The sequence below is a fragment of the Hydra vulgaris genome, chromosome 12, assembly GCF_038396675.1.
Source record: "Hydra vulgaris chromosome 12, alternate assembly HydraT2T_AEP".
NCBI classification, from domain to species: domain Eukaryota; kingdom Metazoa; phylum Cnidaria; class Hydrozoa; order Anthoathecata; family Hydridae; genus Hydra; species Hydra vulgaris.
Window position 1 is genome coordinate 56,042,068 of NC_088931.1, and position 25,275 is coordinate 56,067,342.

General features: G+C 29.2%; 1 protein-coding gene across 1 annotated transcript in view; it reads right to left on the reverse strand.

Moving 5' to 3' along the window:
• Window positions 1–6,476: 6,476 nt before the first annotated feature.
• LOC100199266 (prostaglandin reductase 1) overlaps window positions 6,477–25,275 on the reverse strand; it is a 94,936-nt gene continuing 76,137 nt past the window's right edge. The window contains exons 8-15 of the mRNA XM_065813786.1: window positions 19,261–19,378; window positions 15,695–15,740; window positions 15,554–15,610; window positions 15,202–15,375; window positions 14,057–14,327; window positions 12,496–12,607; window positions 11,818–11,939; window positions 6,477–6,618 (exon numbers count right to left, since the gene is read on the reverse strand). Coding sequence (XP_065669858.1) covers window positions 6,508–6,618; window positions 11,818–11,939; window positions 12,496–12,607; window positions 14,057–14,327; window positions 15,202–15,375; window positions 15,554–15,610; window positions 15,695–15,740; window positions 19,261–19,378 — 1,011 coding nt within the window. The 3' untranslated portion in view covers window positions 6,477–6,507. The remainder of the gene's footprint in view (window positions 6,619–11,817; window positions 11,940–12,495; window positions 12,608–14,056; window positions 14,328–15,201; window positions 15,376–15,553; window positions 15,611–15,694; window positions 15,741–19,260; window positions 19,379–25,275) is intronic.

Genomic DNA, 25,275 nt, shown 5'->3' on the forward strand with positions numbered 1-25,275 from the left:
TGGCAGTAACGTAAATCGAGGCGTTTTCCGGCCTGTCGACGTACACGGCAAATGCCATCGCTCCCAATGATGTTGAACTTCGATTCATCACTAAACAGGACAGTTCGCCATTTCTGCACATTCCAGTCAATATGAGATGTAGCAAACAGGAGTCTTTTCTTCTGGTTTTTTAGTGAAATCAGCGGTTTCTTTGCAGGGCGTCGAGAAAACAATCCGGCTTCAACAGCACGTCGTCTGATTGTTCGGTCCGGTACAGGCAGCTCTAGTTGCTTTTGTATCTCAACTGATGATATCCAGGGATCCTTCTTGACGGATCTGACGATCATAGAATCCTCTCTAGAAGTGGTGGAACGCGGTCTTCCATCTTTGTTATCTGCTGCCAATTTCCCCGTAGAACGATATTTGGAACATAGTCTTGATACGGTCCATTTTTTCACGCGATATTTATCACAAATACTTTTTTGTGACATTCCACTTACGTAATCGCCAATAATTTTCTTTCTTAGTTCCAATCAAAGACTGTCGGGAGTCAATTTTGCACTTGACGTCATAAATATAATAAAAATAAATAATCACGCTTCTCAAGGCTTACCGTGTTACGTTTACCTTGTGATGATACAATAATGATCTGTGGAACACAACGTCTTGGCTGTATGTGGACTGTATTGATGTAATGAAACACTTGTTATATTTCACTTCTTGTATTGATGTTCTTCGATAAAACACTTTGATAAAACTCACTTTGATAAACTGTCTTAATAATACTGACTGATTGACTTCCATATACTGTCTGAATTACATGTCGATCTACATGTCTCTTATATAGTAAAATGAACCTGTGTGAATCTGTTCTGGAAGATTCTAGATGCTTCTTTTCGATGCTTCTGGAAGCTTCTGGATGCGTCTGGATGCTTCTGAATGTTTCTGCATATTTCTGGATGCTACTGGATGCTTCCAGATGCTTCTTCTGGAAACTTCTGGAAGCGTCTGCATGCTTCTGGAAACTTCTGGAAACTTCTGGATACTTCCTTTAACTATTAAAGAACTTCCGTGACGTTGACACGGACCAAACTTAAGAAAATGAAACAAACCAAAAATGTTGCACTTGTTTTTTCCGTTTCAAAATGGCACTTGTCAACGAAATTATGCCTGTGTGCTGTCACCTGTCAGCTGATTGCTCATGTCATGGCATGCTATGACTCCAGACTCCTGAACTGTTTGCTGTGGTAGTACAGTTCGTTTCGTTTTTAAGACATGTAAAATTAGGAAAACTTTTTAGCATTGTTCAATGTTGGTTGCAAATGTTTTGTCCAATACTGTATATTTCTTTATAAAAAATATTTCAACATTTTGCACCACAGATTCTTTCATATGTAATGATAATATCTTGACAACACAAAAAATTGAATAGCGTTTTAGTTAGATGAGAGCCGTTAATTGCTGCGTAAAAGTTTACTCTAATTACTCTGCTTCCTGTTATCACCACTAAGTTGATTCAAAAAATACAAAGCAAATTGAACTTCGCTGCTCACATCTTAGAGATCCTTTGGTATGCTCATATTACCTAGCTATTCATATTACCCGAATCTACCCTACGCAACGGGTGATAGTTATGGAAACAGATGCGGATTGGCCCGTTTATACATAAGGTAATACCAAAGAAGGGCAGGCAAATTGGTATTAAAAAGTAATAAGAAAATATAAAATCATAATATATTGCTGTGCTAAAAAATGGTCATTACAAATATATAAAAATTATTTAAAAAAGAAATTTAAAGATGCATGCTATTTTCATAGTGTGTCTAATTTATTTAATTTGGTATTATATTTATGTTGTCAATACCCATATCAACTTAAACCTTTACCACAACCTTTCCTATATTAGTACCAGAAAACAATCCAATAAATGCTTTTGGCATGGTTAAGAATCCCTCTAAGAGGTGTTCTTTAGCTTTCAATTTTCCCTAAACGAGATAATAAAATAATTAACGAAATATAAAAAAAATAAAAAAGAAATGAAAGAAATTTTAAAAAAAAGATAAACGAGATATTAAAAAAAAAAAAAATAGCTAAATTAAATAATATTACTAAGTAAAAATATATTTAATACTATAGTACTATATATAATATTATCATAGTATATATTACAATAAAATATTATCATAGTATATATTACAATAAAGTATTATCATAGTATATATTACAATAAAATATGCAAACTAAATATTAAAATTTTGGTAAAAGTCCAACGACTTCATGGACAAAATTTTATTGTCCAAGACTTTTACCAAATTTTAATGTCCAAGACTTTTACTAAAAATGTCCAAAACTATTTTCTTTTCCTTACATTGCAAACTTAAGTTTGGGTTTTGAAATATTCGAAAATTTTAAACGTTTTTAATGATGTATGGTTTATGGATGAGATTATTTGATTTTTTTAAAGCTAGATTATAAGTTTCAAAACCAAAATATTTTTTTAAAAACGCTTTGACTGATTCGTTAATTTATTGGCTTTCTATTAATAATGCTAATAAAATACTAATAAAATAATAATAATTTTAATAAAAAAAAGTATAACTTCAAGTTTTTAAAAGTAAAAGATTTAGTGAGGCAGCGCTAAAATATAATAAATAATGCAAACTTATTAGTATAAGAATAAGCTATTTAATAAAAAACTACTATAAATAATTACTTATTTATTGATATTTATATTTTATGATATATTTATAAATATATAAATATTTTATGCTATTAAATTTCGTTGTTTATTTTATTGCTTAATTTTATTTTATTTTGAACAGTAAAGATAGTATTATGTTCAATGAAGTTAACATATTTAATGCGTTTACTCACGTTTAGATTAACACGTTTACTTATTATTTCAGTTATTGGTTCACTTAAATTAACCTTAAGAAAGGAAACAGTATGGTTGAACAAAAAGCCATTTAGTACACATTAGTGAAGACCCCTACATCTCTAATATCAAAAAGAAACAAAAAAGTTGAAAATGATGATTTCAATCAGTCTATTCATTTCAGCCTTAAAACTGAATACGGATTCTGATAATCCCAACCTAGTTAACCCAAGAACGCCACTTATATGGGTGATAGCGTACACATTAAGCTATCTTGTGATGCTTTGAAATTTTTTTTCCGCGAACAAAATTAAAAGTTTTGAAATCTTTTAATTTTGTTCGCGGAAAATAGTTTAATTTGGATGTTCAAACTAAGTGAAATTTTAACTTTATAGTGCGACAATAAAAACACCTAAAGAATGAGAACCACTACTTGTAAATTGATATTGGTGTAAATGTAGCATACGGCCACACCAAATTCTGGATAAAAGTTCTGTAGGATGGATTAACTGGTTAAGGATTTATGGCAGTTTAAGTTTATATTTTGTTGTTTTGCTACTTAAACCTCAAAACATTACCGATTTCTGTGATATTCGATCACTATATTCAAAATAAAGGTTACATGAGTGTTTTACGATGTAATATCAACAATTTTTATTATAACTGTTTTGTTTCTACCTGATTCATTTTCATTCTATAGAAAAAAATATTGATTTGCTATTCGAAGCGAGGTCTTAATTGGCTGATACATAGCATAAATATTTCAAAATTTCCTAAAGTATAAACTACTGCCAAAATGCAAAAAAAAAAGCTAAAAAAACAAACTAAAAACTGGCAAAAGTTAGTAAAAAAAAAGTGTTTCTGTTAAAAGAATTTTTATTAGCCCTTGAAACCTTCTTAATTACATTGGCTTTCAAAATGAAGTAAAAAATAACTATATAAACTCTATTTTTTACATTATATTACCATCAAATAGCATCTGATTAAATTGTAAGACATGTTCTTTGATTTTCTTATATATACTCTTTTAGTCAAATACTCTTCAATACTTTTACATGCAATATTAAAATTCATAATTACTAACAGCAGTTAAGGATTAAAATGGTTAAAATGTTCATTAAAAACCATTAGCTATGATTTTCTGCTGCCTAATCTAATAAATCGAATTATGATAACAGTTCTTTAAAAATGCTTATTGTTCAGATCAGTTATGCAGCATAACAATCTAACTTTGTACTCTGGATGATTGTTTTGTTTATACCTTGACCAATGTTTATAAAAGTCTTGATGAGCAGTTTTAACAGTTTGTGAATTTTGGGTGCTACACTTGTACCAGTTATTATTAAGTAACACATTTTGAAATTTTTAATTACTTTAACAAAATCTGGCTGAAGCATAAATCCAAAGCAAGCTTTTGCAACTAAATTGAAACTTTTGAATGCTTCAATTATGTGAAGAATGACGGGAACCGAATTCGCATTAGCAAGTTGTTGGAGCAAATCTATATTTTTAAGAAGTTTCCTGCATTCATTTCTCTTGAACTGACCCTTATGATAAGGGTTCAGTTTAATTGTGGAGGGCAGCTAGCCATTTAATAGTTTCTATTCAAGAATCTAAGATTTTCTAAGAATCTTGAAAAGATGATTGACAACTCCTATAAGTAGATGCAATTCCATCTGTGGGATTATTGCCAAAAAATCAGAACATTTTCAGGTCCACTGATGATTGGCTTTTAAATGACATTGCCAAACAACTTTGCACGACCAACAACCCTGCCAGATTACTGAAAAGACTTGAGGCTAGATTTGATTGAGTCTAGTGTTAGCAAGTTTCCAGATTTGGCCAGACACTTGTATTTGATGTAACACCACGTACAAGGGTGCATATTTGAATGGGTTTGGGGATCATAAGTTATATTTACAACATTTATATTGCAAGCGAAAGTTTAACTCCATTTGCATTAATCAGTGACCAGATTTGTTCAATGTTGGAGTGAGCTTCTGGCAAATCTTCTGATACCACAATAAGAATTTGTCTTTTAACTCCTGTGATTCACGAGACTTGATAAATCATTGCAGTGAGCAACAACCCCAACTTTACCAGAATCTCCTTTTCTGTCAGTAATTTCCGAGTCACTGCAGGTGAAGAAATCACTTGAGTGACCTGCTCTTAAGAAATTCTTATAAAAATTTGACTTTGCCATTTTACTACTTGATGTTTGGTTTACAGTTTTGACCAGTTTTTTTAATTTGTTGTTTGATAGTCCCGTATTTAATTGTACATTTGCAATTGTATATTTAATTGTACATTTTCTTTCTCAATGGTGGTTTGCTCTATAAAAGGATGTTTTACATGCACCTTTGAACGAACCAATTTTAGCAATATCTAAGAACCAGATTAGGCAATAACACATGCTTCTTGTTTCAGGTCCCACTTGTGTTGAATTGAAATTAAACAAAGGAGAGAGTATAACCTCTTTCCCCTCTTGTTTTTATGCACAAAATTGTTTTAGACAATTCGCAAAGTCCTTGTGGTACCCGAGAATCACTGTCATTGATCTTACAGTTGGCATACTAGATCTGCCCGGAAAGCAGTAATCTGTCATAAACATTTTTAAGACAGAGCATGCTCACAAATTTTCAATTTTCACCGTAAACCTTTGCTTGATTTGGCATTGTGGCAATTCACTGAATCCAATTTTACTCAATCAAACTATCCCTTGTACAAAATTTTACCTTAATTTATATTGGATAACAATCCATTAACATACCTACAAATATTATTAATTACAAACAAATAAAATCAAGGAAATACTTAGATAGCTAGTATAATAACTCTTACGTAATTTTTTCCTTTGAAGGAAATAATTACTTAAATTAATGACACTTGTCATACTTATTGACAATTTAGATAAGATTTTATTTATTATAAGATTATCTTTGTCAGAAGATAGTAGAGAAGTTGTCTTTTATATTGCAAAAAAAAAAAAAAGTTCCGTAAATCCTATCTTACCCTCTCCATGCGATATTAAACTTTACTTTTAATCCTATTAGCAACACTGACTTGCCATAGAGAACAACTTCTCAGTTCATTTTGAAAAAAGCTCTGCATAATCAAAACTTTTGTTCTGAGCAACTAAAATTCGGGGAAAAATCTCAAAAAGTAATAAGTAATATATTCTTCAATAATAAAAGATTGATTATTACTGATGTAGGTTATATAGATAACGTAGTTAGTTTAAAAAAAAGACTATGTAATAAGCATGATTTAACATAAATTTGAAATTAACAAAACAAGATGTTTTATTTAAGAAAAACAATATTTCTATACTTTTCTAATGCATAAAAAAAAACTGAAACAAAATTTTTTTTCACGAATCTTGTGTTTTCTTGAATAAAAGTATTTTTAACGTTTTTTCTTTGTTCATTTTCATTGCTTTTTATGGAATAGTAATAAATAATAATGGCCTTCTATTTTTTGGGCAGAAATGCGGACTATTAGGCCGTATACTTTAAGTAGGTCATGGACACATTTAATACTTTGTCTATAAAACAAAAAACATTGACAAATATCTAGTCTATATGACAAAATACCTTGACACATTAAAAATAAAAAAAAGACATTTGATATTAAAGAAATTTATTTTTATCTATTTAGCATTTAACAACAACTTTTCCAATATTAACACTGTGAAATAATCCAATTAATGCTTTTGGCATACTTTCGAATCCCTTAACAACATGGTCGCGAGCTGAAATTTTTCCCTAAAATATAAATGAAAATTAAATAACTATTGAATTATTGAAACGCCCAAGTATTAAATTCCGCCCAACCTCCTTATCCTACCCAATCACTAACGCTCAACAATACCAACACCAACTTTAAACACAGTTAGACCACGGTGGAATAAAACCTAGTTAGAAATAAATCATAAATAAAGCGAATCATTCTACATTTATGAAGAGTTTCGTTTTAAAAACGTGGAGAAAATGATACCGAATTATAACGAATTTATTGAAAAAATTCTAATACTCGTTCAATTCTCTCAACTCTATAACTTCAAAACACGAACCTTAAGGAATAAGGCCATTAGGCGTAGAAAAAAGTTAAATACTTTCAGGAGCACTTTGGGCTTAAACAATTAGATAATAAATAACAATCTAATAAAAACGTAATGTAAGGAAAAATATAATTAAGACCATAATTGATAAACAAAACAATGATAAGTGGAATTTATAACTATAGAGTAAAAATTTAAGATTGATGATGATGAAGTAAGATCAAAAATTTACCATAATGTGTATCAATATACCATAATAATGTGTATCGATATACCATAATAACGTATATTGATATACCATAATACTATATATTGAATACAATCTTTATCACTAACCAAGTTTCACAAGTCAAAATGGTGCACTTTCATAATCAGAATTTCACCATCGTTACCGAATACTTTTCCAATAAATGTAAGTATTAAACTCATGTTAAAAATTCATAATTTCCAACTTTAGAGCTTTTTTAATAGTGTAAAAGATATTGAAACCCTCATAATAAGTTAGTTCTCAGGTCAGATCAGTATCATCATGATCACCTTGCTTCTGGTGAAATGTAATCAGATACAACCTGCTACATCTAAAAGCAAAATGTCCACTCGCCTAAAAAGTCCAATTTTCAGCCATTTTAAGATGCTTGTAAATTTTTTTAACACTTTGTTTTGATTTAAGATTAACAGCATATAAGACCATTAGACCTAACTATCTGAAAATGCAAACATTATAAACTTGTCAAATCCACACCAAAAATGCCAGCATTTTTAAATTCCCTATTTTTCAATCATCAACGGTTGTATGTGTTACAGAAACCAGTGCCCCTCTAATCTGCCAACTGGCCTATGTAAAAGGTGCAACTAATTATAAGCCATTTCTTAATAAAAGGAAAGATATGATTGGTTGTCCTCTCCTTGATCTGGTCTTTATAGTAGCTAGGGGCACAAATAAAGGAGGCAGTAACTTTTTAGAGACCTTCATTATGGTTCAAATAAAGGTCTCTAAATTAATTTAGATATTTAGGTACTTAATACCTAAATATCTAAATTAATTTCAAAATGAAACCATTATTTCTTTAAATTCTATTATATTATACGTAATCAGTGGTGTTTATGTGGTCTGGCCTCCTTCCCCCCACCCAATCACTAAGGTGAGGGGGAGGGGGTTTGGAGTGGCACCAATTAAAGGGGGATGAAGGGCAACCAACTTACAAAGATATAAGCATTCATTTTCTAACATGAAACATACATAATTCATTTTCTAATAAATATACAGTTAAAGCCATTAGATCTTTATTGCATTTTTTCATGCTTTTACCATAACATTTAAATTTTGATAGTGACTATCAAAAATGTGTGCGAGATTTTCCAGCAAATATACAATGTAATGGTCTTAAAAGGGAATTAACAAAAGTTAATTAAATTACTAAAGTAAGTTGAATTTAATTGGTGCCACCCCAAACCCCCTCCCCCCCTCACCTTAGTGAGTTGGGGGGGGGGAAGGAGGCCAGACCACATAAACACCACTGATTACCTATAATATAATAGAATTTAAAGAAATAATGGTTTCATTTTGAAATTAATTTAGATATTTAGGTATTAAGTACCTAAAAATCTAAATTAATTTAGAGACCTTTATTTGAACCATAATGAAGGTCTCTAAAAAGTTACTGCCCCCTTTATTTGTGCCCTTAGCTACTATAAAGACCAGATCAAGGAGAGGACAACCAATCATATCTTTCCTTTTATTAAGAAATGACTCATAATTAGTTGCACCCTTTACATGGCCAGTTGGCAGATTAGAGGGGCACTGGTTTCTGTAACACATACAACCGTTGATGATTGAAAAATAGGGAATTTAAAAATGCTGGCATTTTTGGTGTGGATTTGACAAGTTTATAATGTTTGCAACAAGCTGCCTATATTTTGCCCGTTTATTGCAGACAGTAGTAGCTAATCAGAAAAGCTATCTGTAAAGACTTGTGGATGAACAGAATAATGCTACAGTTAGTTTCATTCTGGCATATTTTAGCAATTTTATGATTTTTTACAAAGTTGAGGAGGTCATAACTTTTTTCTAATTTAACACAAGTTAATAAAAACCACTTTTTTAAAGAGAAAACTATCCAGAAAATAGTTCTAGAAAAAATGAGACACTTGTTGAAAGTGTGAAAAAAGTTATACAGCTCTAAAGTAGTCTGTTTTGACTACTTGTAAATCGAGAGGGGCCACTGTGTCATATTTGTAAGGCTATAATTTCCGAACAGTTGTACCTGGAAGTCTGAAATTTCAAATTTACAATATGTAAAAATCAGAAAAATCAGAGATGGTGCCCCACAAAGTTTTCTTTAAATTGGTTGAAATATAATGATTTGACCCAGCTACAAAATATTGATGTCCCTATTAGTGCTTTTAGTAAGCATAGTCAAAGCCATTTAAAGAGCCCTTTATTACAACTGTGGATTGATTAACAAGACTGACAGGCAAATGCATAGCTTATTGCATATGGTGTTATGCATTAATCAAATTCTACAATAAATTAAAACCATAGTAAAAAGAATATTAAACAAAAAAAATATTTAAACTGTTTCAATATGTATTTTACAAATATTTGTGGTTTTCAATACAACTTTTTATCTTTTAAAGCTTACTTTTTGCAAAACTTACCGGACCTACTTGTTCTTTGTAAGACTTATTGAAGGATCCAGGGGGAAAACGATGAGATTCCAAATTCGCCTGAAAAAATTGTGCTAGTGCCATCTAGTAGCATTTTTTGTCGCCTTTCAGAATAGCGTATTGCAAAAGGGAAAAAACAATAGCAATCCTATGAAAAATGGAATAGTTATTTTATACGCACTTGTATACGCATACAATTTTATCAGTTGTGAAAGTTTCTTTTGCTCATACAATATCTCAAAATGAGATATTGTTGGTTATCTCATCGTTTTTCCCCTGGACCTTTCAATTAAAACTTTGTTTTAAATTTGGATCTTCAGTGTTGATGACTATTATCATTTATATAAATTCCAATAGTTAATGTTGTGACTGTGGCGTATACTTACATACCACGTTTTAATGCTTGGCTGTGGCATATACTTACATACCAATAGTTAATGTCATGACTGTGGCATATACTAACATACCAATAGTTAATTCTTAGCTGTGGCATATACTTACATACCAATAGTTAATGCTGTGGCCATGGGGTATACTTACATATCAATAGTTAATGCTTGGTCGTGGCATATACTTACATACCAATAGTTAATGCTTGGCTATGGCATATACTTACATACCAATTTAGCTATTTTTCATATGATCAGGTTTGAATTTTTTTTTTAATTGACTTTTATGTACTTTCTTTAGCACCTTTTAAATCAATCACCTTTTTTCCCCTCTTTTATTCCCTTCTTCTTCAAAGACTGCAGTCTTTTTGATGCTATTTCTAATCAAATTGACCAAGCCCTTTCTCTACTAGCCAATGTTGACAACATTGGCTGGTTGATAAAGGGAAGTTATCATTGGTGACTTGAATAGTTATCACACTGAATAGCAATTTCATCATGTTCTCATTTAGGTGGTTTAGACCATGTTATCATTAAGATCATGCTACCATCATAAAATGCTATCATCATGATTATGCTATCATCATGACATGTTATCATTTTACTAAAATTTCAATAATTATTTTAACTTAAAGCTATTGTCTGACGCTAAGGTCCATTACACTCTTTCTATTTTAAATCTTTTTATTTTTATATAGGTCCATTATTATTTTAAACAAAGTTTAAAATCATATCATAAATGTAGTTGCACCTGCTCTAGTAGAACTTCTATTGCATTATTGTAAGGTTGCATCTTTTTCTTGGCTGCTTATTAAACTTTGGAAAATTTTCCCACCCACCCTAAACTTATTATTGTTTATTGATTTTTATTTGTTATCAACAGAGAATTTATATCTCAAATCTAAAATAAAAACCTCAATTATAATTGGTTTTAAAAATAAGAAAATATTCATTTCAGTCACTGATAAAATCAAAAACTTTCAGTGTAAACAGGCTTTAAAAATCGTGAACCTAGTAAATCTCAATATGCCTAAAGCTTTTGGTTTATTTCTCGACTAAGTATAAGACTTATATCAGCATATTAAATCATATAGAAACCCACACTAGAATTAAATTGTTTTATTTGTGCTCTATAAAAAATTCCTTCCCATCTTTTTATTAAGACCCCTTCCCTGTTTATAAAATCTTGACTAATTTTCCCACACACCCGTAAACAAGAGTCCCTTTTATTAAATGAAATATCGGCATTTTTAGTTAAAAAGTACCTTATATTAAATGAAATATCGGCATTTTTAGTTAAAGTTTTATAATTGTTTAAACTTTAAACAAATAATAAAACTGAGTTGAGTGAATTTAAAAAAACAAGGTATATATCTAATGGATTTAAAACTCACTAAACAATGATTCGCATTTCTTAGAGAATAAATTTAGAATACTTTATCAATTTTGACTGCTTGTTGCTATTATCTGAACCAGATTCAGAAATTAGTAATACCTTCAGAGAGTTTTCAACACTGTTTTATATTTTTCAAGTTTTGTCTTGAATTTTAATTGCTTTTAACTGTTTTGAAAGTAAAAAATTTTTTATTTCTTTTGAAAATACTTGATTACAAAAATTAAAATACTTAAAGAATGCAAAACTTAAATAATAATAAAAAACATAAAAATATGTAATATGACATAATTATGGCATAATAAAATGCACTTGTTACAGAGTCCCAGCTTAGATATTCAGCCCAAAACCTTATGACTTTCATGGTTTTCTAGATTACTGGAAACCTTTTACAAATCTTTTTATGGTCTCCAATATAATAAATGTTATCAAACCAAATTTAATTATAACAAACCTCTGTTAAGTATCCATGCATCTCCTTAAAAGCCTCAACAAATCGATCTTTGTATAAAGTTAACACCATGAAACCTTGTATTTTCAGTTCATTGTGAATAGCAAAAAGATGGACATAAGGACCTAAACAAATAATAACTTAACTATAATGGTTTTAAAACAAGTTTTACACAAACTGTTAAACAAATAAATTTGTTTATGCAATAAATTATCGTATATCAATTAAAAATTTAATAATAATAATATTTAGTTAACACAAAATTAGTAACAAATAATTTCATTAAAATGAAATTTTTTTTCTTCTGTAAAATAAAAATGTGAAATGATGCATTGAATAACAAATGAATAAGTTAATATTATTTTAATATTTCTCTCACGATGCAAAAGCATTTATTTTGAAATCTTATGATTTTAAATCTGATTGAATTGAAAAAACTGTAAACTTGACTCAACATCTTAGTCCTAATAAATTTAGAAAATTAATTTTTATAATATTAGATAAAAAAACTTGCTAATAATCGGAGTTGTTTATTTCAGAATTTTGTTTCTATGAAAAAAAGAGAGAACTTCTATTGAATATTATATTTTTAAAATAACTAGAAAATGATTAAAAACAGTTAAAATAGTTGTACTCACTTTTCTAAATTTTCTATTAAAATTAAAAACAAATGAACTTAACCTTTGACTTGGAACATTTCTTTTTCGTTGTATAATGATATAGAGCCACATAATGCAACTCTACCATGCCTATTCATTTCTGACAACGCAATGTCAAACTGGGAACCACCAACCTGTTAAACACAAATAGTCATAAGTAAAACATAAATAAGCTTCAAGATAAGCTTCTAATAAGGTTCTAGATCTCTGTATCTGAACAGACTGTCTATACTTTTCATCTAAATATTATTTTCATATTTATCATCTAAATATCATTTTCATTTTTTTCATCTAAATATTATTTTCATTTTTTTCATCTAAATATTATTTTCATTTTTTTCATTCAAATACTATTTTCATATTTTTCTAAATATTATTTTCATATTTTTCATCTAAATATTATTTTCATATACTTTATCTAAACATTATTTTCAAGTTTTTTAACCAAAAGATTATTAATTTAACTTAAATCTACTACAACCAATTACACTGACCAACAGCCAAAATGTATCAGCAATGAAATCGACTACAACCAATTACACTGGTCAACAGCAAAAATATAACGGTGATGAAATTAGAAAATTATAACTAATTTTGATGTGCTGAAAAAGAATATATTAAAAAACATTGTTTAGCTCTAGTTTTTATGATAATATCATATGTATCAGATGCATAAAGTTTTACTTAAAAACAACCTTTTTTTTGAATAAACCTTAAGTATATCTTCTTTGCAAATAAGTCATCACATTTACAACAATTTTCTACTGATTCATCAAATTTACAATAATTTTGTGCTGAGTTTTTTTTTTTACTTATTTATGAGTGTCACAGACAAACTTTTGAGTATGCATATGCGTTTTTCATTTCAGTTAGCATAGATTATATCAAAAGGCTTTAAAAGTGTGTAAATAGGGCTAACAACTTATGTGTGTGGTAAAGTAACAATTTCAACATTTTAAGTGATTAGGGAGCTTCTTGCTATTTTAGGTGCAAGATTGATGTCACTGATATTTTAGGTGCAAGATGTTAAAAAACAAAGCAGATATTCTCGCTTCTAGACTAAAGCAGTGGAATCTGCTGCAAGAGAATGTAGAAACTTCAATAGAGTAATTATTACAAAGAGTTTGGTTCTTTGGAATAAAAAATGACCTTGTATTCTGCCACAAATATCACTAGGACTTATAAAAATTTTGTAAAGACAATGAACAGAGGTGGTCAGGTTTTCAAACACCTCAAAAAGAAATTCCAAAGGAATGCGTATTTATAAAAATCCTGCAATCCTAGCAGACTATTGCTGGACTAGGTGAGAGATGACTGAGATGTCATATTTATGCAACAAGCAAAAAAAAAAAAAAAAAGAATTTGAATAAAACTATTACAAAGGTATTTAGAAGTATTTTTATAACATTTATTGTAAAGTTCTGTTTAAATAATGTTAACTTAGGTTTTAAATTTTGCGAAAATGAAGATAAACAATTTTTTCTAATACTTTCAACACTAGATCTTATTGAAACATTTCTGTGGTTACAGAATTAAGAAATTTTTGTGGTCACAGTATTAAGAAATATTTCTCAACAACTCACATTATCAAAAAAGCAATCAATTCCTTTTGGGCAAAGCTCCTTCAATTTTTCTTTCATATTTTCTGTTTTATAGTTAAATGCTCCATCAAATCCTATCTCTTTCAAGTAAGCAACTTTATCATCAGAGCTTGTGCATCCAACAACGTGGCAGCCTTTTAATTTAGCAAGTTGTCCAACTATACTTCCGACAGCACCTGCAGCTGTGTTTACAAATACAGTTTCGCCAGATTTTGGTGCGCATATATCCAAAAGACCATGATAAGCAGTAAGACTAAAATTTTTAAAATTTAAAGTTTTAATTAAAACATTACTGAATAATAGAGCAGGACGATTTTGGAATAAGAAATTTAGTAATTTAAAAATTGGTTTAAGTGAAAAAAATGTGTTCAGTTAAATCTCTTTTATTTTAATGACATTTAAGTTGAGGTAAAATGATTTCATGTATTGATAAATAATAATTAAATAAACAAACAACAACAAAATTTATATTTCCTAAAATTTACAATCATACAACTACAAGAATATAATAATAATAATAATAATAACAAGAATAACTATAATATTATAAACAATAAAATCATAATGAATGTCATTATTAGGAATAAATATAAACAATAAATTGACAAGAAAGGTGTCACTCATGCCGAAGCCCGATCAAAGGAGTGACACCAAATAATTATATTAATAATATTGATTAAAAAATAAAACTAATAACAATAACAACTTTATTCATTAATAGAGCAAAAATAATAGTAATTAAAAAATCTTTGCAACATCTTTTTCGTTTGCATTTTCATACATATTTAAAGATTGCCACATTTAAACAAAATAAAAAGTTTTTTTAGGTATTTATGAAGTTATGGAGAACAAAAGTAAATGACAAACAAGTGTAAAATATAAATAACAATAAACAAAAAAAATCAAATTTGGTAGTCAAAAGGACATCTAATGTTGCCCTTTTGACTTTCTTTTAAACACACAGATTATAAAAGATTTTTATTTTCTGATTAATAATTATCCAAGTTACAGTTTCTAAAATGCCAAACACTCAATTTCAAAAAAAGTTGTATTTGACCTGCCCTATGGAATAGAGTATCATATAAATAATTATAATTATTAAATAAAAGTTTATCTTTTATAACTACCCTGTTGAACCAAGTACCCCAAGTGCAAGGGATGGTTCCTCCAAATCTATGGGAATCACTTTGAATACTGGGTGTTGCATATCTATTTCCTTCGGTACAAAATGAGTAGTCCACCCGCAAGCTGCAGTGAGTAAGGTACCAACAGGATATTTTTCATTTTTACTTTCAATAACTCTAAAAAAAAAATTAATAAAAATAATTAGAAATTATAAAATAATTAAAACATAAAAAAAATAAAATAAATGTAAAGATATTTTAGGAAAAAAGCTTTTAACTCAAGACAAAAAAATAAACAATTTTGGAAAAAATTCTAAATCCTCAGTTATTAGCAGAGCAGTTTGAACAAAATTACCTAGAAACACCAGCTCCAATCATAATTTGTCCTGGAGTCATATGAGATGCAAAGTATCTTGAGAAATCAAAAAAATATTTATAACAAACAGTAACTTATTCAAATAATAATATATAATAACAAACTTTTATAAGATCTTACCTCATATATGGATCAACACTTAGATACAAGTTTTCACAAAGAAATTCTAAAAATATGTATTAAACTTTAATTATAAAATTATTTTATAAATAAAGGTCATAAATATTGATGTATAAAATATTGTATAAATATAAAATATTGTATAAATATGTATAAATATAAAAAATTGATATGTAGCAATAAATATTTATTTATAAATATTTACATAAAAGTATTAATATATTTTGATGTATTTATATAATTAAAATAATTGTTAGCAGTAAAAATCTTAAATTTATATTTTAAGGATAAGGCCACCATTATTCTATCTGTTGACCGGCCTTGCACCCCTTTCTTCACCTATTAGGCTGGCATAGATGTATTTATAACACATTGTTTCCAGTTTAGGATGCTGAATGCTGGATCTTCTTAACTCAATGCATAGGCTTTGTTTTTATGACTAGGCAACTCATTCTATTATCTTCTAATGAGGGTACAGCCCTAAAACTCAGCTTATTGGTTCTGAGGCCGGCTGATAGTCAGGTTTCCTGAACTATGTGGTAGCTCTCAGAGAGGCTGATTCTATCAACAGCTGTAAAGTATCAGAGTAAAAATAGTGCCATTTTGCGCATGGATAGTATCCCTGTTTGTACTTTCGGTGCACATTGTCAAGGCCACATTTGGAGCCCTTTGTAACCGCTTAGAGTTTATTAATAGTAATGAGGCAATTGCTTGGACTATTAAATAGTGTACTGAGTACTAACTGTGCTTTAAGTTAAGTTCTTTAATAAATTTAAGAAGGACTAAAGCAAAAAAAACTATAAAACACAAAAAACCATCTTCATCATCAAGTTGTCTAAATCTATCATTTACTTATATACTTACGTGGTCTTCGGAGTAGCTTTTATTCTGCTGAATCTTATCTCTTGCAAAGTTCACCAGACCTACTTGCTCTTTGTGAGACTAATTTGAGATCAGCAGTCTCATCTTGTGATTTTAGTGTTGATGGTTATCTTCCTTCAATTCGTAAAGACTCTAATAGCCACAAGCTTGGACTGGGCATTTACATTCCTAAGAATTCACTCATTTGTTGAGAAACAAGGTTTGAATCCACAGACTATTCTTTTAAGTGCTTTCATTTAGCACCACTTCACTCTATTGCCTTCCTCTTTGTTCTATATTGCTCTCCTTCATCTCAAGACTGCACTCTTTTCAATGTTATTTCTGATCAAATTGACTAAACCCTCTAGCTTTATCTATCAGTCATTATCATTGTTGTTGGTAACTTTAAGGCTTATCACACCGAACGGCTTGGCTCTAGAGTCAGCGACTCTGCAGGCATTAAAGCTCACAAGTTTTGCCTTTCTCAATCCCTAACTCAAATAGTCAACTTTCCAACTCGCTTTCCAGACAACCCGAATCATTTACCTTCTCTACTCGACTTATGTCTTATTTCTGATTCTAGTCAGTGCTCAGTTTCTCCACATTCACCTTGAAGTGCTTTTAATCACAACTTGATCTCTATAAAAACTATTATTTCATTCTTCTTCATTATTAGAATCCCCCTATAATTGTACCTCTTATAACTACCTTAAAGCTGACTGGGACTCTTTCCGTGATGGCCTTTGGGTAGAAATCTTTTGTCTTCCCGCTGACAAATGTGACAAATTCAGGCTGAAAAATGACATACTCAGGTTGGCATGAAACCATTTATTTCCTAAAAAGTTTGGAATGCTGCTTTTGGAATGCTGATAAAGTTTGGAATGCTGGTCTTCTCCATAAGCTTTCTTCTTATGGTGTATCTGGCAACATCTTTAAGATCATTGAATCCTTCCTTTCCAATCGTACCATAAAAGTTCTCCTCGATGGACAACACTCTTCTTCTTATTCTGTAACTTCAGGGGTTCCTCAAGGTTCTATCCTTGGCCCTATACTCTTTTTAATTTACATTAACGATCTTCCAGATATTCTCACATCTAAGGTGGCATTGTTTGCAGATGATACATATGATACCATTTATTCTTGTCGTGATAAGAAACCAACACCCTCTGATTGCTTGGAGGGGGCATTTGAGCATGAAAAGGATCTCACTTCTGCTACAGCATGAGGCTCACAGTGGCTGGTGAACTTCAATACAGATAAAACTCAATTTTTTTCAGCCAATCGTTATTGCAATAATTTAGATCTTCCTATATTTATGAACGGTGATGTACTCGATGAGTCATCTACTCTTTATCTTCTTGGATTAACTCTTACTTCCAATCTTTCTAGGAAACCATATATCAAATCAGTTGCAAAATTAGCATCTGCTAAGGTTGCATCTCTTTATCGAGCTTGTCACATTCTTACTTCAGATTCTATTCTCTATCTCTATAAATCTCAAATCCGACCTTGTATGGAATACTGTTGCCATATCTGGGGCGGATCTTCTAATGATCCCCTTTCTCTTTTAGACAAGGTGCAAAAACGCATTGTAAACATAGTTGGACCTGCTCTTGCAGCCAACCTCCAACCATTATCACATCGTCGTAATGTTGCTTCTCTTTCTCTTTTCTACAAATACTATAATGGGCACTGCTCTAAAGAGCTAGCGTCTCTTGTACCATCTACTAAAATTCATTCTCGTGTTACTCGTCATTCAATTAAGTCTTATCCTTTTTCTGTGTCTGTTCCTAAGTGCTCCAAAAACGCTTACTCGTCTAGTTTTTTTCCTCAAACATCAGCTCCTTGGAATTTGCTTCCTTCATCTTGCTTTCCTGATTCATATAATTTGCAATCTTTTAAGTCGTCCGTCAATCGTTATCTTGCTCTACAATCTTCATCTTTTCTCTTTCAGTAACTTCCAACTTTAATTAGTGGCTGCTTGCAGCCTTGTTGGAAGCGAAGATGTTTAAAAAAAAAAAAAAGTTTCAAAATTTAAGATTATTTATAGAGAATTTCAGAAAACTAAAATTCTTTTCTTTCAAAAAAAAATTAAAAGTCTAGAAAATATTATCTTGATATCACTATAAATAAAATAATAATATAAAAAGAGGTATTTTTCATTGTATTTTTTGCCAACTATTCAAAATATCTTGTTAGAAAAAAAGCTTATGTGTTGACATATAAGTTAAAAATAATTTAATCAAGTTTTTAATTTAATTATTTTGAATCTCTGTTTGAAAGCCAAGAATTTAACACTAATATTTTAGAAAACAAAAGTAGAAAATTATTAAAATAAGTTAAATTCAAAAGAGCAAATGAACTCTTACTTCTATTTAAAAGTTAAATTTAGCTTGATGTGGTTGGATGACCCCTAAAGAAATGCCTTATTAAAAAAAAAAAAAAGAAGAAAGAAATAATCGAGAAGGTGCAAAAAGTTATTGCGATTCTCAATCACAATATGCTTTGAGTTCTGATTTGATGTAGTTGTATATACAGATAAATCAAAAAGATTATTTCAAAAAAAAAAAAATCCAAAATATTGTTTTTCTCAGATTATTGGGTTTTAATGAAAAAAACATTATCTTTATAAACAAAAAAATTGCAAACCCCAAATCATCAATAACAAATACATTTATTTAACTTTCAAACAAAAAAATTCTTACCCTCATCAGCTATTGTAGGAAGATCAGAGACTTTCATTTCAAAATCATCTTCCTTAGGAAGTCCATCGAATGCACTTTTGTAATACCAAGTTTTAGTTAATTTGCTATTTTGAGACATCTAGATCAAAATATTATAAAACATAGCTATTTTAAGTTAATTTTTAAATATAACTTAGAAAGCAACTAAATTACCGCATAAAACTACTAACTTGTACAATATGTAAATAAAGAAGTAATTTTAAAGATACATAACACAAGATCAATGTAAAAAGAATAAAATGAAATAACAGGATTCAAAACTTTTATACTGGAACACATTGCAAATATAAGCATATTAAATAAGTCATTTAAAAATAGTGTTTTAATTTATTTCTATTTCTTTTAGTTAATTGTAAATAAACTAAAACATTAGAAATAATACAGTAGTGTTTGAGCCAAAAAAATACATTTTTAATTTCCATTTCACAGGGCCAGATTAAAAGGGAGGATAGAGTAAGAAAGATCTGAGACCAAATGGTTTTAAGGTCTACAAAGCGATCTGATGATTTTATTACTATTGTTACAACTTTTTTAATTTTTATACCAGTAATAACATATTTACAAATGTAATAACATATTTACACATTTTATAATGACACTGTTTAGTCTAGAGTCTCTAGGCATTTTAAACTGAACTAGTCACTTCATCGGAAACAGATAAGAATAAAAAGTAATTTTTCAGAATAAAAAAGAGTTTTAATTAAAATATTACTTATAAATCTTACAATTTATAGGATTTTTTTTTGAATTTTAGGAAATTTTTTGAATTTTTTCTCAGACTAATAGAAATACATTTTAGTATAACCAGGGTTAACAACAGGTGGGAGGGAGGTGGTTATGTCTAAGAGGGGCATTGCCCTCCCTCCACTTCATTTTGTGCCCCTTAACTTCGAAACCCATGTCGTCAGCCCTGAATTTTCAATATAGAATCTTCCAACAAAATCTGCACAATGGTATTCATAATTTACCAAACACAATGGTGTTTGGTAAATTATGAATACCATCCTGCCTAATCATTGTTATGAATAGAAATTTATAAAAAGTGGCGGGATGGTTCATACTCTAAAAAAAGGTAACGGGATGGCATCCCGCCTCACTTCGAGCACTGAATATAGGTACAGGAAATCTATAACTAATCTAGTCTATTTTATTTTAACTACTCTAGTCTTACTTCTAGTTTTACTCTAATAGTTTTTCTAGTTTTACTCTAATAGTTTTTCTAGTTTTACTCTAAATATTCTAGTTTATTTTATTCTCTAACTATTTTAGAATCAATTAACCCCTTTGCAGGCCCAGCGGAATTTTTTTTTGATGTTTCAGATATAGCATCTTTTTAGATTTGACAATCTTGACTCAAGTTTAAATATGCTAATGTCATATGAAATGGTATGTAAAAAATTGTTTTGGATTGAGCCTGGGAACCAAAATACCCCAAAATAATTGGTGCACTTACTACAAATGTAAGCGAAACTAGTTAATAAAATTTTTACTGTTTTACTGTCTTAATTTAAATTTAAGTTCATTAATAGGTTTAAAATTTCATCTGATAATATTTTAGAATTCAAAAGTTATGATTATGCGAAACTTACAACCCCCTCATTTGTTGGAGGAAAGAAACTTAACATGGTCATTAATTTCAAAACACTAAAAGATTACTAATTCATTTAGTAGATAAAATTAAAAACCAGTTTAAGATTAAAAGTTAAAAAAAAAATCTTACTAACTTAGAGACCTCACATTTGGGAAAGGTGCGGCAAACATTTTGGGGAATTTTTGTTCACAGACTCAAGTCACCACAGTACTTTACACAACATTTTCATTTAAGAATTTGCTTTACAATTGGATTAAGCTCTCTTACTCAAAAAAAAAAAAAAAATATTTTAACTTTAATAGTAGCATTAAATATAAAGAAATTAACAAATACACAGTACAAAATATTTCAGGAATGCCAGCAGAAGTTTGGATGATTTAGATATGACACTTTTAAGCAACATGCTTAAAAGTGTCATATTTAAACTCCAAACTTATATATTTCATGCTTATGTCAAATGAGAATTATAACACCCTTATTTTGGGAAGGGTGGAAATTTTACCCAACCAAGACCAAAAAAGGCCTTTTATTAACTCATTACCCTCTCACTGGGAGTAAATTTAGTAAACATTTTAAAGTTAGCATTTTCATTTGACATAAGCATGAAGGTACTAAATTTTGGAGTTTGCACAATACCTGAAAGTGTCATATCAATAACTTCTTTAAAATCCCGTTGTCCGTTATGAAACATTTACTTTATAATGAGATATTTTTTTTACATATAGCTCTATATACTCTTATATTGTTCAATATAATTAAAAAACAACAAATAAAAACTTCAAATACAGCGTCTTACCAAACGCCAATTAAATAATGCTAACTATTCAACGCTTATTATTATTCGACATTTAAATAAAATGACTTCTTAGAAATTATATATAATACACATACTTAATCAGTAAGATACTAAGTATGCGATTAAAATATCTTATTAAATAACGCGGTGCACAGTGGAGTATTTCAAGGTAAAAATCGATCAAAAGTCGATTATAAGAATTTTGTAAAAGTATACTATTAATTATATATTAGGGTGCAGTGAATTTTAGTTTTTTTTATAATTTATTTAGCCTGGGTGTGCAAATGTTGTCTATTCATTTTAGAAATACTCTGAAAAAATACTAATGCTCTAGGAAATTATCTTGAGGTGCCCCAAGACCTTTGAAATTTTAATGGGTCCCTAATATTATATAAAAAAAAATTTATAAAAATTTCAAAAAACAACAATTATTTTATAAAAAAATTATTATTTAAGATTTTTTTGAAATTATTATCAAAAAAATAAACTTTTTTTATTTTTAGTTTAAAAGGTCATTTTTTCTGCAATAAACTTTAAAATAACAATTTTTTATATAAAATATTTGTTATTTTTTAAATTTTTATAAAATTTTGCTTCTTTTGAGACCCAACATGACATACTTTTGAAAAAATTTTTTTATATAATATTAGGAACCCATTAAAATTTTAAAGGTCTTGGGGCACCTCAAGATAATTTCCTAGAGCATTGATATTTTTCCAGAGTATTTCTGATATGAATAAACAACTTTTGCACACCCAGACTAAATGAATTGTAAAAAAAACTAAAATTCACTGCACCCTACTATATATCATGAGAGCTTTATAAAGGCTACAATCACTAAACAACAATTTTAGAGTTGCCTACTCCCCCTTTCCAGGTATAACAGTAGTTAAAACCCGGACTTCGCGTGACCTCTTTGCTTGTATGCTTGTAACCTTTAATATATCACGATGAACGTTGAAGAAGAAGGTATGTACATGCAAAATAAATGTATAGTTTCTTCATTTTACTTAATAAAGTGAGATTTTTGTTAATATATATTCAAGACTAAAAATGTTAGGTCTTTTTTTGTAAATACTATATTCAAAACTGTTTTCGTATATGAATTAAACCGAATTAAGCTAAGATTTTTATGTAACTTTAAACATTAGTTATTCTAGTTAACATTTTTGAAACAAAAAGTTCCACGTAAATCTTTCCTTTTTTAAAATTTAATTTTGATTAAATAATACGACAAAAACTTTGTTTTTTGAATAAAAACTTATTTGATTTTTTTTTCCAGAATCCCAACCAATGATGAAAGAGATGACTAGAGAAGGACTCTACGATGTTATGAAAGAATGTCCAAAGAAAAAAATTGATGACAAATTTGTGTTTTTAGAAGATCATCTCAAAATTATTACAAAATGTACTGAAAATTAACAAAGTTTACTAAAAAACGCCTTAAATATTTTCAAGTTTCATTTTAAACAAAAATGGATAGCTGCTAAAAATATAGAAGAACATTTTTTGGAGCACAATGAACTATGGCTCAATGCTATCATAAGATTACCCACCTGCATAATAAAAAGGGCTGGTCGACCATCAAAAGATATCGAGGTGTTGAGTTCGCCAAGCAAGAGACGTAGAACAAAAGCTTTGAGAGACCAAATATCTTCTAAACAACTAACCTATGTTGCCCAAATGAGTCAGTGTTATGCAGGACATTGTGAAGCGTTTAGAATAATGAAAGATATTAGCTGTTCACCGGAAAAGCCAAAAAAATATAGAGAAAACTTTAATTCCATTCAGACGAATGTTATAAAAAACACACACACCATCGGAAGCATTATCAATTTATGTGGAAGCTGGTAAGACAAGGAGACAATATGAAATAATTCATGCAGCCAACAAAAATATTTATCCATGTTATTCGCTTTTGAAAGAATCAAAAAACAATGTTATCCGCCACAAGAGTCAATGACAGTTTCAGAAATGTGTTGTGAAATTAAACTACAAGATATTCTCGACCACACATCTAGACGCTTGTGTGAATATTTAGATAAAGTTTTAGAAATCTTAAACGAAGAAGAAAGAAGCAACTTAGGGATATTATCAAAATGGGGTTGTGATGGCTCACAACAGCAAAAATTTAAACAAAAATTCCAAAATAGTACAGATTGTGACTCTAACATTTTTCAAAGTTCATTTGTGCCTCTCTACGGCTTAAATGCCATATTGGTTGCCAGAAGACTATTTAGCAAAACTCAGTGTCCTCTTCTACAAGATATTGTCACCCAATACGTAGCAACTTGATCCAACAGTTTAAACTAAAAAACGGTTTTAAGATTATCAATTGGCATAATCCACAAAATCGCAGATCATCTTCCAACGTCCTAATGCTTGAATTCACATATAATAATGCTTGTCACAACTTTTTTACAAATGGTATTGTCGACGGTTGGAATAACTCGCCGTCAGCATGCAAAAAGGCTCTGTTAGTTAACTCCTTTTCAGAGAAGAATTGACAAGTATTTTGTTTCTACAGCTGCAAACAGTACATCTTTTACTGAAGATGAGCTGCACGTTTATTAATTAATTCATGCTTTAGCAGCTACAAATATTGACTTTTTAAATACTATTTGAAATAGATGTAAACTTTAATTAAATGAAAGCAATATTTTTTCTCTTTTCCTCAATTTTGATCTCAGCTTACTTGCTATGTAATAACAAATGCTTTTTTATATTTCACAAACCATTAACTTTTGTATAATTGCTTGTTTTTTGTTTTTTTTTTAATTTTATGTTATGTTATCTGAAAAGACTTGTTTAAATGTATTATTATTACTTGTTATTATGTATTATAATCAATAAGTAAGTTTTAGATGATGTTTTTACATTTTAAGTTTGTTTACAATTAGTGACAACGATAATAACAATAATGATAAAGATAATGTTAACATATGTATTATATAATGTATTAAAAATAGTAGTAATAAAATGATTCACTTATTTTCCTAAAAGCAACAGTTATATCGTCAAACTGAAAAACATAACAACTAACATTGACATATTGCAATTATCGCTCTATAAGTAACTTTAAATTAGTTGTTCCACCATTCTGCTGAATAAGGAAACCCATTAAATATCAAAATATTAACTCATGGAACAAACCACCTCCTAATCTAAAATCTCCCTATGCACTTACTGACAATCAAGCTTTTCAATGACTTGTTAAAACAATATAACTAAACACTTCTACACTTAACAATTAAAATTCTTTATGTTTATCAATTTGTAATTTTTCAGTTTTTTGATTAGACTTAATTATAGTAAAAGGGGGTCAAACCGATCATACTATTTTTTCGATCACTGATCGAAAAGTTTAAATAAAACCGGAACTGAAAAGAATATTTAAAAAATAAAAACACCAGAAAAAGAGAATAATCTCTTCTATTCAAATGTGTCAAAATAAAATCCAAGTCATTTTTCAGTTATTTGATTTTTATAAAAGTTTAAAAGAGAGTCGTAAAAATTTGCTTTTTTCTTTTATTTGCTATCGTAAAAATTCGGGACCATAACTCGTTTAAAAATAATTTTACCTCTATCA